The sequence below is a fragment of the Oncorhynchus keta genome, chromosome 29 (assembly GCF_023373465.1).
Source record: "Oncorhynchus keta strain PuntledgeMale-10-30-2019 chromosome 29, Oket_V2, whole genome shotgun sequence".
NCBI classification, from domain to species: Eukaryota; Metazoa; Chordata; class Actinopteri; order Salmoniformes; family Salmonidae; genus Oncorhynchus; species Oncorhynchus keta.
In genome coordinates, this window is record NC_068449.1 from 14,872,744 (window position 1) to 14,884,936 (window position 12,193).

Below are 12,193 nucleotides of genomic sequence, written 5' to 3' on the forward strand. Positions count from 1 at the left end.
TGACTCAGTTACACCAGCTCTGTCAGGAGGAATGGGACAAAATTCACCCAACTTATGTGCAAAGCTTGTGGAAGGCTACTTGAAATGTTTGACCAAAGTTAAACAATTTGAAGGCAATGCTACCAAATACTAATTGAGTGTATGTAAACTTCTGACCCACTGGGAATGTGATGAAAGAAAAAAGTCTGAAATAAATCATTCTCTCTACTATTATTCTGAAATTTCTCATCCTTATAATAAAGTTGTTATCCTAACTGACCTAAGACAGGGAATTTTTACTAAGATTAAATGTCAGGAATTGTGAAAAACTGAGTTTAAGTGTATTTGGCTAAGGTTTATGTAAACCTCTGTAAACCTTCAACTTTAGATTATGTGTAACAGGCAGTATTTTTAAAGTAAAATAAATAAAACCTCTGATTTCTGCAATGCAATATTTAATGGAATCTGACCAAAGGTCTTCAAATCAACTTATACTGTATATTTTCTTTCTATATTGCTTTAAAGTAACTGTCCAGTGTAAACAACGCATTTGAAAGTTAATAGTCTGTTGTTGACTTGTTTTATACATGTATTTGGCATACATTTGGCATACATTTGAGAAAACAACACTGGTTATTTCCACATAGAGAATGATATCATCTTGCCTAATTGGCTGAGCTGACCAATCAGTGGTCTACTTACGTCAATATTTGAATTGACAGTATAATTCCACACCATTCTGTTTCTGGGGTATACCCACACCATTCTGTTTCTGGGGTATACCCACACCATTCTGTTTCTGGGGTATACCCACACCATTCTGTTTCTGGGGTATACCCACACCATTCCAACACGGAGAAGCTGCTTGTAAAATGCTTAATTACATGTTTTGAAAGGAAAGGTTTTTCACTCATATTGTCATTAATTATTGGTCATATTTCATACAAATTTGAAAACATTGGAAGGTTACGATTTCTTAACGCAAACAGTACACCATTGCAGGACCATACCAACCGCTACATACAAGCCTCTGCAAGGCAGTATACAGTATGGTGCAATAACTGCTCGATAAAAAAATAACAGCTGGCGTTAGGACCACGTTTCTTACTTGGCAGAGGTAGTAACCCAAAGAAAGAGGGGAGAGAGAGAGAGAGAGAGAGAGTGAGAGAGTTTGAGTCTGTCGCGAGTTCAGACCCAATCGCCGCGGCATCTTCATCAGAATGTATTATTAGACTACTGCAAGCGGGTGAAGAAACTCCACTTGCAAAGAGGCTGCGCGTCCTTGGGACTTGGTGATCTTTAAAACGTGTTTTTAGTTTAGCATTAGTTTACATTAATAAATAAAGTGGCAAAAGTGCAAAATAGAGACAACTCTTTCCAGGATCCTTCCAAAAAGAGCCATGGATTATATAGGAAGACACATTTTTATTAATATTGCGCTCAGTGTTTTGATAGGTAAGTAACCTACTGTCTAGTCATTCATTGATAATCTACTTAGCTATATTTGGGCACTTATATTAAATCAATTTCAGTAATATTTTCTTCATCACTTTAGTTTGGTGTAGTAGGATTACTAAACTGAGTCAACTTTATTCGAAGTTTCAACATCAGTTCCCCTCACGGTTATGAGATTCGTCTACTCCTATGATAGGCATATACATCAATTAACTTTATTGGGCAATTGTTACACATTCCCGAACGAATTTCATTAAGGTAAACATACCTATATAGTTATTTAAGGTTTTATCAAAGCTGTATCACTGAAGTGTTACAGATTGCGTGCTAGAAATGTAAAGGTCATTTCCGATTGATCTGATTTAAGCAGCGTTTACGGTGAATGCAGCCTCCGCGGGAACATCGCCTTTAAATTTAAATGATGCTGTAACGCTGAATTTCCGAGACACAGATTGAATTGCTCCCTTAGAGTCATTTTCAACTGAGTTGCTTCTAGAACATTGTTATTTGACATACACCGTGATTATTGTACGTTTGAAACCCTGCATGTTTGGAACGGTGCTGGATTATATCAGAACACGATATCCAAAATGGATAGATGTCCATGTTGTCAATATGTAGCCCACTTAACTGTGCCTCATACTTTTTTCGTACTGTAGGTTATGTCCTTGATTTACTTGCATAACCTTCTAAACTAGAATAAGCCTTTATTGGCCATACATTATACAAATCCTCTCAATCTCCACAATCAGTAATGTCTCAATCAGAGAGTTCCTGGGGATCCTGCTGGTACATGTCTGTTTGAACTGGAGCTTACATTTCTGCATATAGGGATTCTTTTGAAGATGGGCACACTGTAAATGTACACACACTACCACACACGTTGTACCTTATGATTTAGCATTAGCAACAAGTCAGCGTTTTCTCAATTAGTTTTATGTAAGTATGACAAGAAAACACTCATGTAAGATTCATGAAGTTCAACTGTAAATTTAATCAGAATAATTTAGTAAATGTTGTTTTCATTTGGCTAAAAAATAAAGTACTTGCATAATTATCTCTCAACTTTTTAAGAAGAAAAAGGATAAATTATATAAAAAAAAGTGTCCAAATTATAGTAGGTGGTTTTACTCTGTTTTATAGTGGCTTATTTCTTTATAGTTTTATGAAATCGTTATTGCTATATATTGTGGCAGAATTTTCCCTAGATGAGGATCATTGAAGTATTTTGCATCAAATCAAAACAAATCACTACCCTCTGTAGTGCCTTGTGGTCGGAGGTCGAACAGTTGCCGTAGCAGGCAGTGATGCAACCAGTCAGGATCCTCTCGATGTTGCAGCTGTAGAACCTTTTGAGGATCTCAGGACCCATGCCAAATCTTTTTAGTTTCCTTAGTTGAATAGGGTTTGTCGTGGTGTGTTTGGACCATTCAAGTTGGTTGGTGATATGGACACCAAGGAACTTGAAGCTCTCAATCTGCTCCACCACAGCCCTGTCGATAAGAATGAGGGTGTGCTCGGTCCTCCTTTTCCTGTATAGTCCACAATCATCTCCTTTGTCTCAATCACATTGAGGGAGAGCTTTTTGTCCTGGCACCACGCGGCCAGGTCTCTGACCTCCTCCCTATAGGCTGACTTGTCGTTGTCGGTGATCAGGCCTACCACTGTTGTGTGTTCAGAGGAGACTGCGTGAATAAAGCCTTCATGGTCGAATAACTGCAAAGAAATCACTACTAAAGGACACCAATTGTAACGATTGTCGACAGGAGAAGGAGAAGAGGACCAAAGTGCAGCGTGGTATGTATTCATAATACTTTTAATGAAGATGAATACCAGAATAAAAACAAGAAACTAACAGTTCTGTAAGGTGCAACAATAAAGATTATTATACATTATTATATATTATTCTAAAATCAAACAAAATACGGTCAGATGCCGAGCAGTTGCCATACCAGGCGGTGAGGCAACCGATCAGGATGCTCTCGATGGTGTAGAACTTACAGTGAAACGCTTACTTACAAGCCCCTAACCAACAATGCAGTTTAAAAAATATGAATAAGAATAAGAAATAAAAGTAAAAAGTAGTTAAAGAGCAGCAGGAAAATAGCAATAGCGAGACTATATACAGGGGGTACCAGTACAGTCAATGTGTGGGAGCAGCGGTTAGTCGAGGTAATTGACGTAATATGTACATGTAGGTAGTGTTAAAGTGACCATGCATAGATTATAAACAGAGAGTAAGCAGCATAAAAAGAGTGGTCTGGGTAGCCCTTTGATAAGATGTTCAGGAGTCTTATGGCTTGAGGGTAGAAGCTGTTTAGAAGCCTCTTGGACCTAGACTTGGTGCTCCGGTACCTCTTGCCATGCAGAAGCAGAGAGAGTATATGACTAGGGTGGCTGGAGTCTTTGACCATTTCTAGGGCCTTCCTCTGACACCGCCTGGTATAGAGGTCCTGGATGGCAGGAAGCTTTGCCCCAGTGATGTACTGGGCCGTATGCACTACCCTCTGTTGTTCCTTGCGGTCGGAGGCCGAGTAGTTGCCATATCAGGCAGTGATGCAACTAGTCAGGATGCTCTCGATGATGCAGCTGTAGAACCTTTTGAGGATCTCAGGACCCATGCCAAATCTTTTCAGTCTCCTGAGGTTGAATAGGTTTTATTGTGCCTTCTTCATGACTGTCTTGGTGTGCTTGGACCCTGATAGTTTGTTGGTGATGTGAACACCAAGGAACTTGAAGCTCTCAACCTGCTCCACTACAGCCCTGTCGATGAGAATGGGAGCGTGCTCGGTCCTCCTTTCCCTGTAGTCCACAACATCTCCTTTGTCTTGATCACGTTGAGGGAGAGGTTGTTGTCCTGGCACCACTCGGCCAGGTCTCTGTCTCGTTGTTGTTGGTGATCAGGCCTGCACTGTTGTGTCATCAGCAAACTTAATGATGGTGTTGGAGTCGTGCCTGGCCGTGCAGTCATGAGTGAACAGGGAGTACAGGAGGGGACTGAGCAGGCACCCCCGTGAGGGTCCCCTGTGCTGTAGATCAGTGTAGCGTATGTGTTGTTACCTACCCTTTCCACCTGGGGGCAGCTCGTCAGGAAGTCCAGGATCCAGTTGCAGAGGGAGGTGTTTAGTCCCAGGGTACTTAGCTTATTGATGAGCTTTGTGCACTGTGGTGTTCAACGCTGAGCTGTAGTCAATGAACAGCATTCTCACATAGGTGTTCCTTTTGTCCAGGTGGGAAAGGGCAGTGTGGAGTGCAATAGAGATTGCATCATCTCTGGATCTGTTAGGGCGGTATGCAAATTGGCGTGGGTCTAGACTTTCTGGGATAATGGTGTTGATGTGAACCATGACCAGCCTTTCAAAGTACTTCATGGCTATAGACATGAGTGCTACGGGTCGGTAGTCATTTAGGCACGAGGTCTATTACAAACTCGGACAGGGAGAGGTTGAAATGTCAGTGAAGACACTTGCCAGTGTGTCAGTGCAAGCTCGCAGAGTACACTTCCTGGTAATCCGTCTAGCCCTGCGGCCTTGTGAATGTTGACCTGTATCAACGTCTTACTCACATCATGAACTACCAAGTACCAGGACATTTTAGCAAAAAATCTGGTTGCCTCTGCCAGGTGGATGAAACTTGGCCGCAAGTTGATCTTCCAAGACAATGACCACAAGCACAAATCAAAATCTACAAAGGTATGGTTAATTGACCAAAAATCAACATTTTGCGATGGTCATCTCAGTCTCCGGACATGAACCGCATTGAAAACCTGTGGTTTGAATTGAAGAGGGCAGTCCATAAGTGCAGACTGGAGGATCTCAAGGATCGGGAAAGATTCTGTATGGAGTAATGGTCTAAGACCCCTACCCTACCATTGCGTTCTCCAATATCATAAAACATTAAAAAGGCTGTGTTGTTATCCTCGCAAGAGGAGGGTGCAGAAAGTATTACATTATAGCTCAGTATTTGTATTATTTATTTTATACATAATTTTTTTCTCATGTTCATCAAAGGTGCCAATCATTTTGGATGTGGCTGTACTTTATTGGGGCGGCAGGGTACCCTAGTGGTTAGAGCGTTGGACTAGTAACCGAAAGGTTGCAAGTTCAAATCCCCGAGCTGACAAGGTACACATCTGTCGTTCTGCCCCTGAACAGGCAGTTAACCCACTGTTCCTAGGCTGTCATTGAAAATAAGAATTTGTTCTTAACTGACTTGCCTAGGAAAATAAAAAAAATACTCCTTAGCCTCAGAGATCTGGTTTGTATTCAAGGTCAAAGGTCAAACACAACTGCTTTACTCACTAAGGTCAGGTGATATTGTCAAGTTATTATACGGATGTTGAGGCTGTATTTTACAGTCACTATGGACGGACGCACAAACTATGAGAAAATTCACTATGCTATTTTTTAACAGTAATAATAATAACTATTTCTAGAGTGCTTTTCAACAACAAATGATCAAAGTTAAATCATATAAATAAATAAAAGCACTACAAAGATACAGAGACAGAATTTAAACAAAATACCTAAATAAAATCACACATTAAAATCAGTTTTTTATAAATGTGGGATTTAAAAAGAGGCACTCTTGGCCTCCCGATTATTGCGACGTCACTACAGCCTGGGGTTCGATCCCATAACTGGGAGTCCTATAGGGCGGCGCACAATTGGCCCAGCATCGTCCTGGCTAGAGGAGGGTTTGGCTGGGGCTGACTACGGTCGTCAGTTGAACTGTGTTTCTTGCGACACATTGGTGCGGCAGGCTTCCGGGTTAAGCGATCGGGTGTTAAGGCACTTGAATCAACCTTCGCCTCTCCCGAGCCCATCTGGGATTTGCCGTGATGAGACAAGGTTGTAATTGAATCGCAATTGGATATCACATAATTGGGGAGAAAAGGGGAGTACATTTAAAAAATGATCTCCTTTGACAACCCAATGGAACCCAATGTCCATAAGTTACTTCTATTTTAAGTGTTATTCCTCCATGTTTTCTTCAAATGGTGATAAAGTATACCCCTGTGGTTAAATGTGTTTGAAGGTAGAGGGTTTGATCAGCACCAAGCTCATTTGTCAGGATAAATTGTCCAGGTCATATCACCACAAAAAAAATCCTTTGTGAATAAAGAATAATGATGATTCCTTTTGGCAGGTCTTGTTACATTCATCAAAGCATGTGTTGTTGACAGTAGTCATTGGTTAAATGAATTATACTACTTGGACCTTCAGCTAATAGGAAAAGGCTATAAAAGGTAATAACACTGATGCTCAGAACATTTTGATATGATTCTGGGATCTTTCTGTAACTGTCTTGAGAGTAAATTGACTGTCTTGAGAGTTTTTTGTTGTGCTGCTTTCAGTTTCCAGTCTTATTCAGTTCCGGTTGTTTATAGTCAGTAAAGAACTTTAAAGCTTTGTTCATTTTCTAATGACCTATGAAAGATTGAAAGGAGTGAGTTGTACAGGCATTTAATGGTGCATTGGAAGAACAGCACCATGGTCTAGGCCTTTTAGCTCCAGTAAATTGCCCATGCACTGTCAAAGCTCCATTATTAGTATATCCCTCTGGACATCCCCTCTCAGTGAGCACAGCATCATTCTTTCTTGACATCCTGTAGAGCTTCTAACACCAACATGTGTGATATGTGTAGCCTTTTCTGAATGAATAGACAGTGGATGACTCAAACAGTATAAACCCAGCAAACAGGCTGTCCTGATGACGTTAGTCAACCATTCTGCCATGTCCCGGGGTGGTCTTACCGACTCATTATTGTTTGCAGTGTAAACTAGTGTCAGCTGGGAATTATGCAGACCACTGATTGTTTTTGATGTGTCTCTATAACGAATCATGCCTCAGGATTTGGATATGGTTTTCATTAAAACAAGATTGGAAATAAATGGCTCCCTTCCAAAGATCTTTTCTGTTGAATGACTTAATTTTCTTGCAGATGAGATAAAGTATTATACATTTTGGGCACTCTTTTGGTCAGAATACAGTTTGGAAATACCTGAAATAGCTCAGTATAGCTTTATTACCAAGCGTGTCGAGAGCATCAAGTTCCTTGGTCTTCAAATCTCTAAAATGGTCCACACAGGCGCACAGTCATGAAGAACGCACTACAACGCCTCTTTCCCCTCAGGAGGTTGAAAAGGTTTGGCATGGGCCCTCAAATCCTCAAAAAGTTATACAGTTGTACCATTGAGAGCATCTTGACTGGCTGCATCACTGTTTGATATGGAAATAGCACTGCCCTCGATCGCATGGCGCTACAGATGGTGATGTGGACAGCCAATGCATCACTGTGGCCGAGCTCAAAATGACTACACAGACTATCTGAGTTGACCATTGTATTTATACATTTTCTCTACGTCTCTAATTCTCTACGTGCACTCACAGTGCTGTACACATTCATGCACACTGACACTCCAACACACACACACAAACGCTCGCTTCATTTGGTCAAACACATAATATGAAGATATATTTATACTGACTCTATACACACTCACATACAATCATCATATATGCTGCTGCTATTCTGTTTATCATATATCCTGATGCCTAGTCACCTTACCCCTATACATATCTACAGTGCTGTCAGAAAGTATTCACACCCTTTGACTTATTCCACATTTTGTTGTGTTACAGCCGGAATTCAAAATGGATTCATACATTTTTTACACACCCATTTACACACAACATCCCATAATCACAAAGTGAAAACATGTTTTGGAAATGTTTGCAAACTTATAAACAATTCAATACAGAAATATTTGAATTAGGTAAGTGTTTACAGCCCTGAGTCAATGCTTTATATAAAAGCACCTTTTGCAGCGTGCATCTTTCCAGGTAAGTCTCTAAGAGTTTTCCACACCAGATTGTGCAACAATAGTCTGTTATTCTTTTCACAATTCTTCAAGCTCTGTCAAATTGTTTGTTGATCATTGCTAGACAACAATTTTCAGGTCTTGCCATAAATGTTCAAGTACATTTAAGCCAAAACCTCCCTGGTCTTTGTAGTTGAGTCTGTGTTTGAAATTCACTGCTTGACTGAGGGACCTCTCAGATAACTGTATGTGTGGGGTACAGACATTAGGTAGTCAGTAAACACTATTATTGCACACAGATTGATTCCATGCAACTTATTATGTGACTTGTAAAGCATATCTTTATTCCTGAACTCATTTAGGCTTGCCATCAGAATGGGGTTGAATACTTATAGACTCAAGACATTTCAGCTTTTCATTTCATCTTTTCATTTTGAAAAACTTATTTCCACTTAGACATTATGGGGTATTATGTGTAGTCGTAGTGACAAAAGAATCGGATCAATTTTAAATTCAGACTGTAACACAACAAAATGTGGAAAAGGTCAAGGGGTGTGAATACTTCCTGAAGGCCCTGTACCTCTATCACTCCAGTATCCCTTCACATTGTAAATATGGTACTGGAACTGACTGAGCCTGTATATAGAATACTTACATTCTCGTGCTCTTCTTATTTCTATTTCACGCTTGTTTTTGTTCTACCTTCTACCTACCTTGTTCTACCACGTTTGTTTTTGTTCTACCTTGTGTTATTTTGAGTACTACATTGATATTGATTACGGCATTGTTGGGTTTGGAGCTTGCAAGAAAGGCATTTCACTGTACTTGTGCACGTGACATTACAACTTGAAACTTGAAACTAACCCAGTAAGTACTGTTACCCTTGGAAGAAAAATGGACTTTGAAAATATAATGAGGAAAACACTCCAGTGTGAGAACTGTGGGCTACAGTTTTCCCTGAAAATCTTTCAAGTCCATTTTGTGTGGCAATTTAAATTTAAATGTTTCTTCTGTTTATCAGACTTCGTCAGAGCATGGAAGGTGTGAGGTGAAATTTAAGTCATGCAAACAATTAAAATCACTCAATCGTACCCAAAATGCTCTTATCAAGAGTAGACATTCCACATTGTTACCAAGTGTGGGGTTTTTGTAGTGTGTGCCTGGTACACCAGGAATAACCTTTGAAGTTTGATTAGATGTGCAGCACGGCAGGGGGGTTATGAACCCAGGCTTATGTGATGGAGCTGAAATACAGTCAAAATCAAATAAAATTTTGTCCGTAAACACACCAGCCAGCTGGTCTACGCATGCTCTGCGGACACAGCTAGGGATGCCATCTGGGCCAGCAGCCTTGCGAGGGTTAACACGTTTAAATGTTTTACACACGTCGGCCACGGAGAAGGAGAGCCCACAGTCCTTGGTAGCGGGCCGTGTCGGTGGCACTGTATTGTCCTCAAAGCGCGCAAAGAAGTTGTTTAATTTGTTTGGGAGCAAGACGTCGATGTCCGCGACGGGGCTGGTTTTCTTTTTGTAATCCGTGATTGTAGACCCTGCCACATACATCTCGTGTTTGAGCCGTTGAATTGGGACTCCTCTTTGTCTCTATACTGACACTTTGCTTGTTTGATTGCCTTATGGAGAGAATAACTACACTGTTTGCATTCGGTCATGTTTCCAGTCGTCTTGCCATGATTAAATGTGGTGGTACGTGCTTTAAATTTTGTGCAAAAGCTGCCATCAATCCAATCCAATTTCTGGTTAGGGAAGGTTTTAATTGTCACAGTGGGTACAACATCTCCTATACACTTCCTTATAAACTCACTCACCGAGTAAGCGTATACGTCATATCCCAGTCTACGTGATCGAAGCAATCTTGAAGCGTGGAATCCCATTGGTCAGACCAGCATTGGATAGACCTAAGCACAGGCGTTTCCTGTTTTAGTTTCTGCCTATAGAAGCGGACCAACAAGATGGAGTCATGGTCAGATTTGCCAAAAGGAAGGCGGGGGAAGGCCTTGTATGTATCGCAGAAATTAGAGTAGCATTGGTTGAGTGTGTTACTTGCTTGTGTACTGCAATAGATATGCTGATAGAATTTAGGTAGCCTTGTTCTCAGATTAGCTTTGTTAAAATCCCCAGCTACAATAAATGCAGCCTTAGGATATATGGTTTCCAATTTGCATCAAGTCCATTGAAGTTCCGTGATGGCGGTCGTGGTATCTGCTTGCTGGGCGTTATGCACGGCTGTGAGGATAACCGAGGAGAGTTCTCTTGCGAGGTAATATGGTCACCATTTGATTTGGACGAATTCTAGCTCAGGTGAACAAAAGGACTTGAGTTCTCGTATGTTGTTACACCCCGCCCTTCTTCTTACCAGTCGGCGCGATGCACTGAAAATCCCGTTGGCTGTACGGACTCCGACAGCATGTCCCCAGCTAGCCATGTCTCCGTGAAACAGAGTATGTTACAATCCCGGATATCTCTTTGGAAAGGAACTCTTGCCTTAATTTCGTCAACATTGTTAACTAGGGACTGGAGATTTAATGAGTAATATACACGGAAGCTAGAAGACCGCTCCAGCACCCTCTCCTCCCACTGCGTTGTTTTGGGTCGGCCTCTGGAATCAGTTCAAATGCCCTGGGCGGTGCAGACAAAGGATCCGCGTTGGGAAAGTCATATTCCAGGTACCATCTTTGGTTACGGGATTAAAAAAAGAACACACCTGTACCATGTCAGACATAGAGTTGAAATGTATTCAATCTTAAGTTTGCATCCCAATATTACACTTTATATACATTACAGAATACTGAAATATAACAAAACCATTTGACATAGAAACATCTGATTTTCATCTGTTTTTGTTTTGTTTTGAAAAATATTAATACAATTCCACACGAGGCCACTAGCTCAATGTACTACAGGAAAGGGCTACACAGTCAAACAATTCCTTATGCTTTGCCATATTTGGTAGCCAGTAGCTAGCCAACAAGCCAACACACCCAAAGTAAATATACATTTATGAGTTTTAGTGTTTTCTTCAGCATGTTTTTGAACCCACAATTGCTTTATTCTGAAGCCAAGGGCCTTTTTATAGCTTTTGAATCCCATGCGGTCTCTGTGAAATGGGCATATAAACTGAGAAAATATATTGGTGTTTGCAGTGAAACTGTGGCATCTTACTCTAAATACTGTATTTACAGTCTGACCTCATTTAGCAAACTGTTTTTAATAACAACATTTCTCAAGCATGGCCAATGTGACCTTGTCTCTTATGTTTTCATTGGGCATCTGGCAACATACAGACTGTCCATTGTCATGTGAGCTTTTCATACAATACTAGTATAGTCTAATTTTAATTGTCTCTTTTGTCCAGTGCTGTTGAGTTATGCCGACCCACTGTGAAACCCCCTGTCCCTGTTAGTGTGTATTGATCCAAACTGGACCGTGGGGGTGTGTCACATGATTGTTCCATTAACCCCCAGGGCTCTGATTGTTGGCCTTGTGTCCTGTTTCCGGCCCTCCACTCCATAGAGCTAAAACTGCCATGTACAGTTTATTTTTGAGTGACTGTGTTGTAGTCACAATTTGGTGATGGTTGTTTCTAATTCGGCTTGCTTTCTATAATTAATCTGTTTATTCACATTTGATCTATATCAGTCCTTTCTGCTGAGTTCTTGTTTGGGGAGTCAGAGATGTAAAGCGTGTCAGTAGCCTGGAGCCTTCCCCCACAGAACAACCACATAATTGCACTTGGAAAACCATGTGATTTAACATGAAATTTCATGTGATCACATTTTCACATGTGTAATTTCATGTTATCACCCTAATTTCACATAAGATCACGTGGTCACGTGAAATCCATGTGTTTTCTCCGTAATGGTTGAGTCAGAGGGATCAGGAAACATGAGTAGTGTTTTATAGAGGTCTTTGTGTTA

General features: G+C 40.7%; 1 protein-coding gene across 2 annotated transcripts in view; it reads left to right on the plus strand.

Moving 5' to 3' along the window:
• The first annotated feature begins 1,150 nt into the window (after window positions 1-1,150).
• The window catches only part of LOC118372812 (tyrosine-protein kinase receptor-like), an 86,665-nt gene continuing 75,622 nt past the window's right edge, over window positions 1,151-12,193 (plus strand). The window contains exon 1 of one of the 2 annotated variants that reach the window (XM_035758814.2): window positions 1,151-1,434. In XM_035758814.2, coding sequence (XP_035614707.1) covers window positions 1,380-1,434 — 55 coding nt within the window. In that variant the 5' untranslated portion in view covers window positions 1,151-1,379. The remainder of the gene's footprint in view (window positions 1,435-12,193) is intronic. The other variant, XM_035758813.2, reaches the window with a different exon arrangement.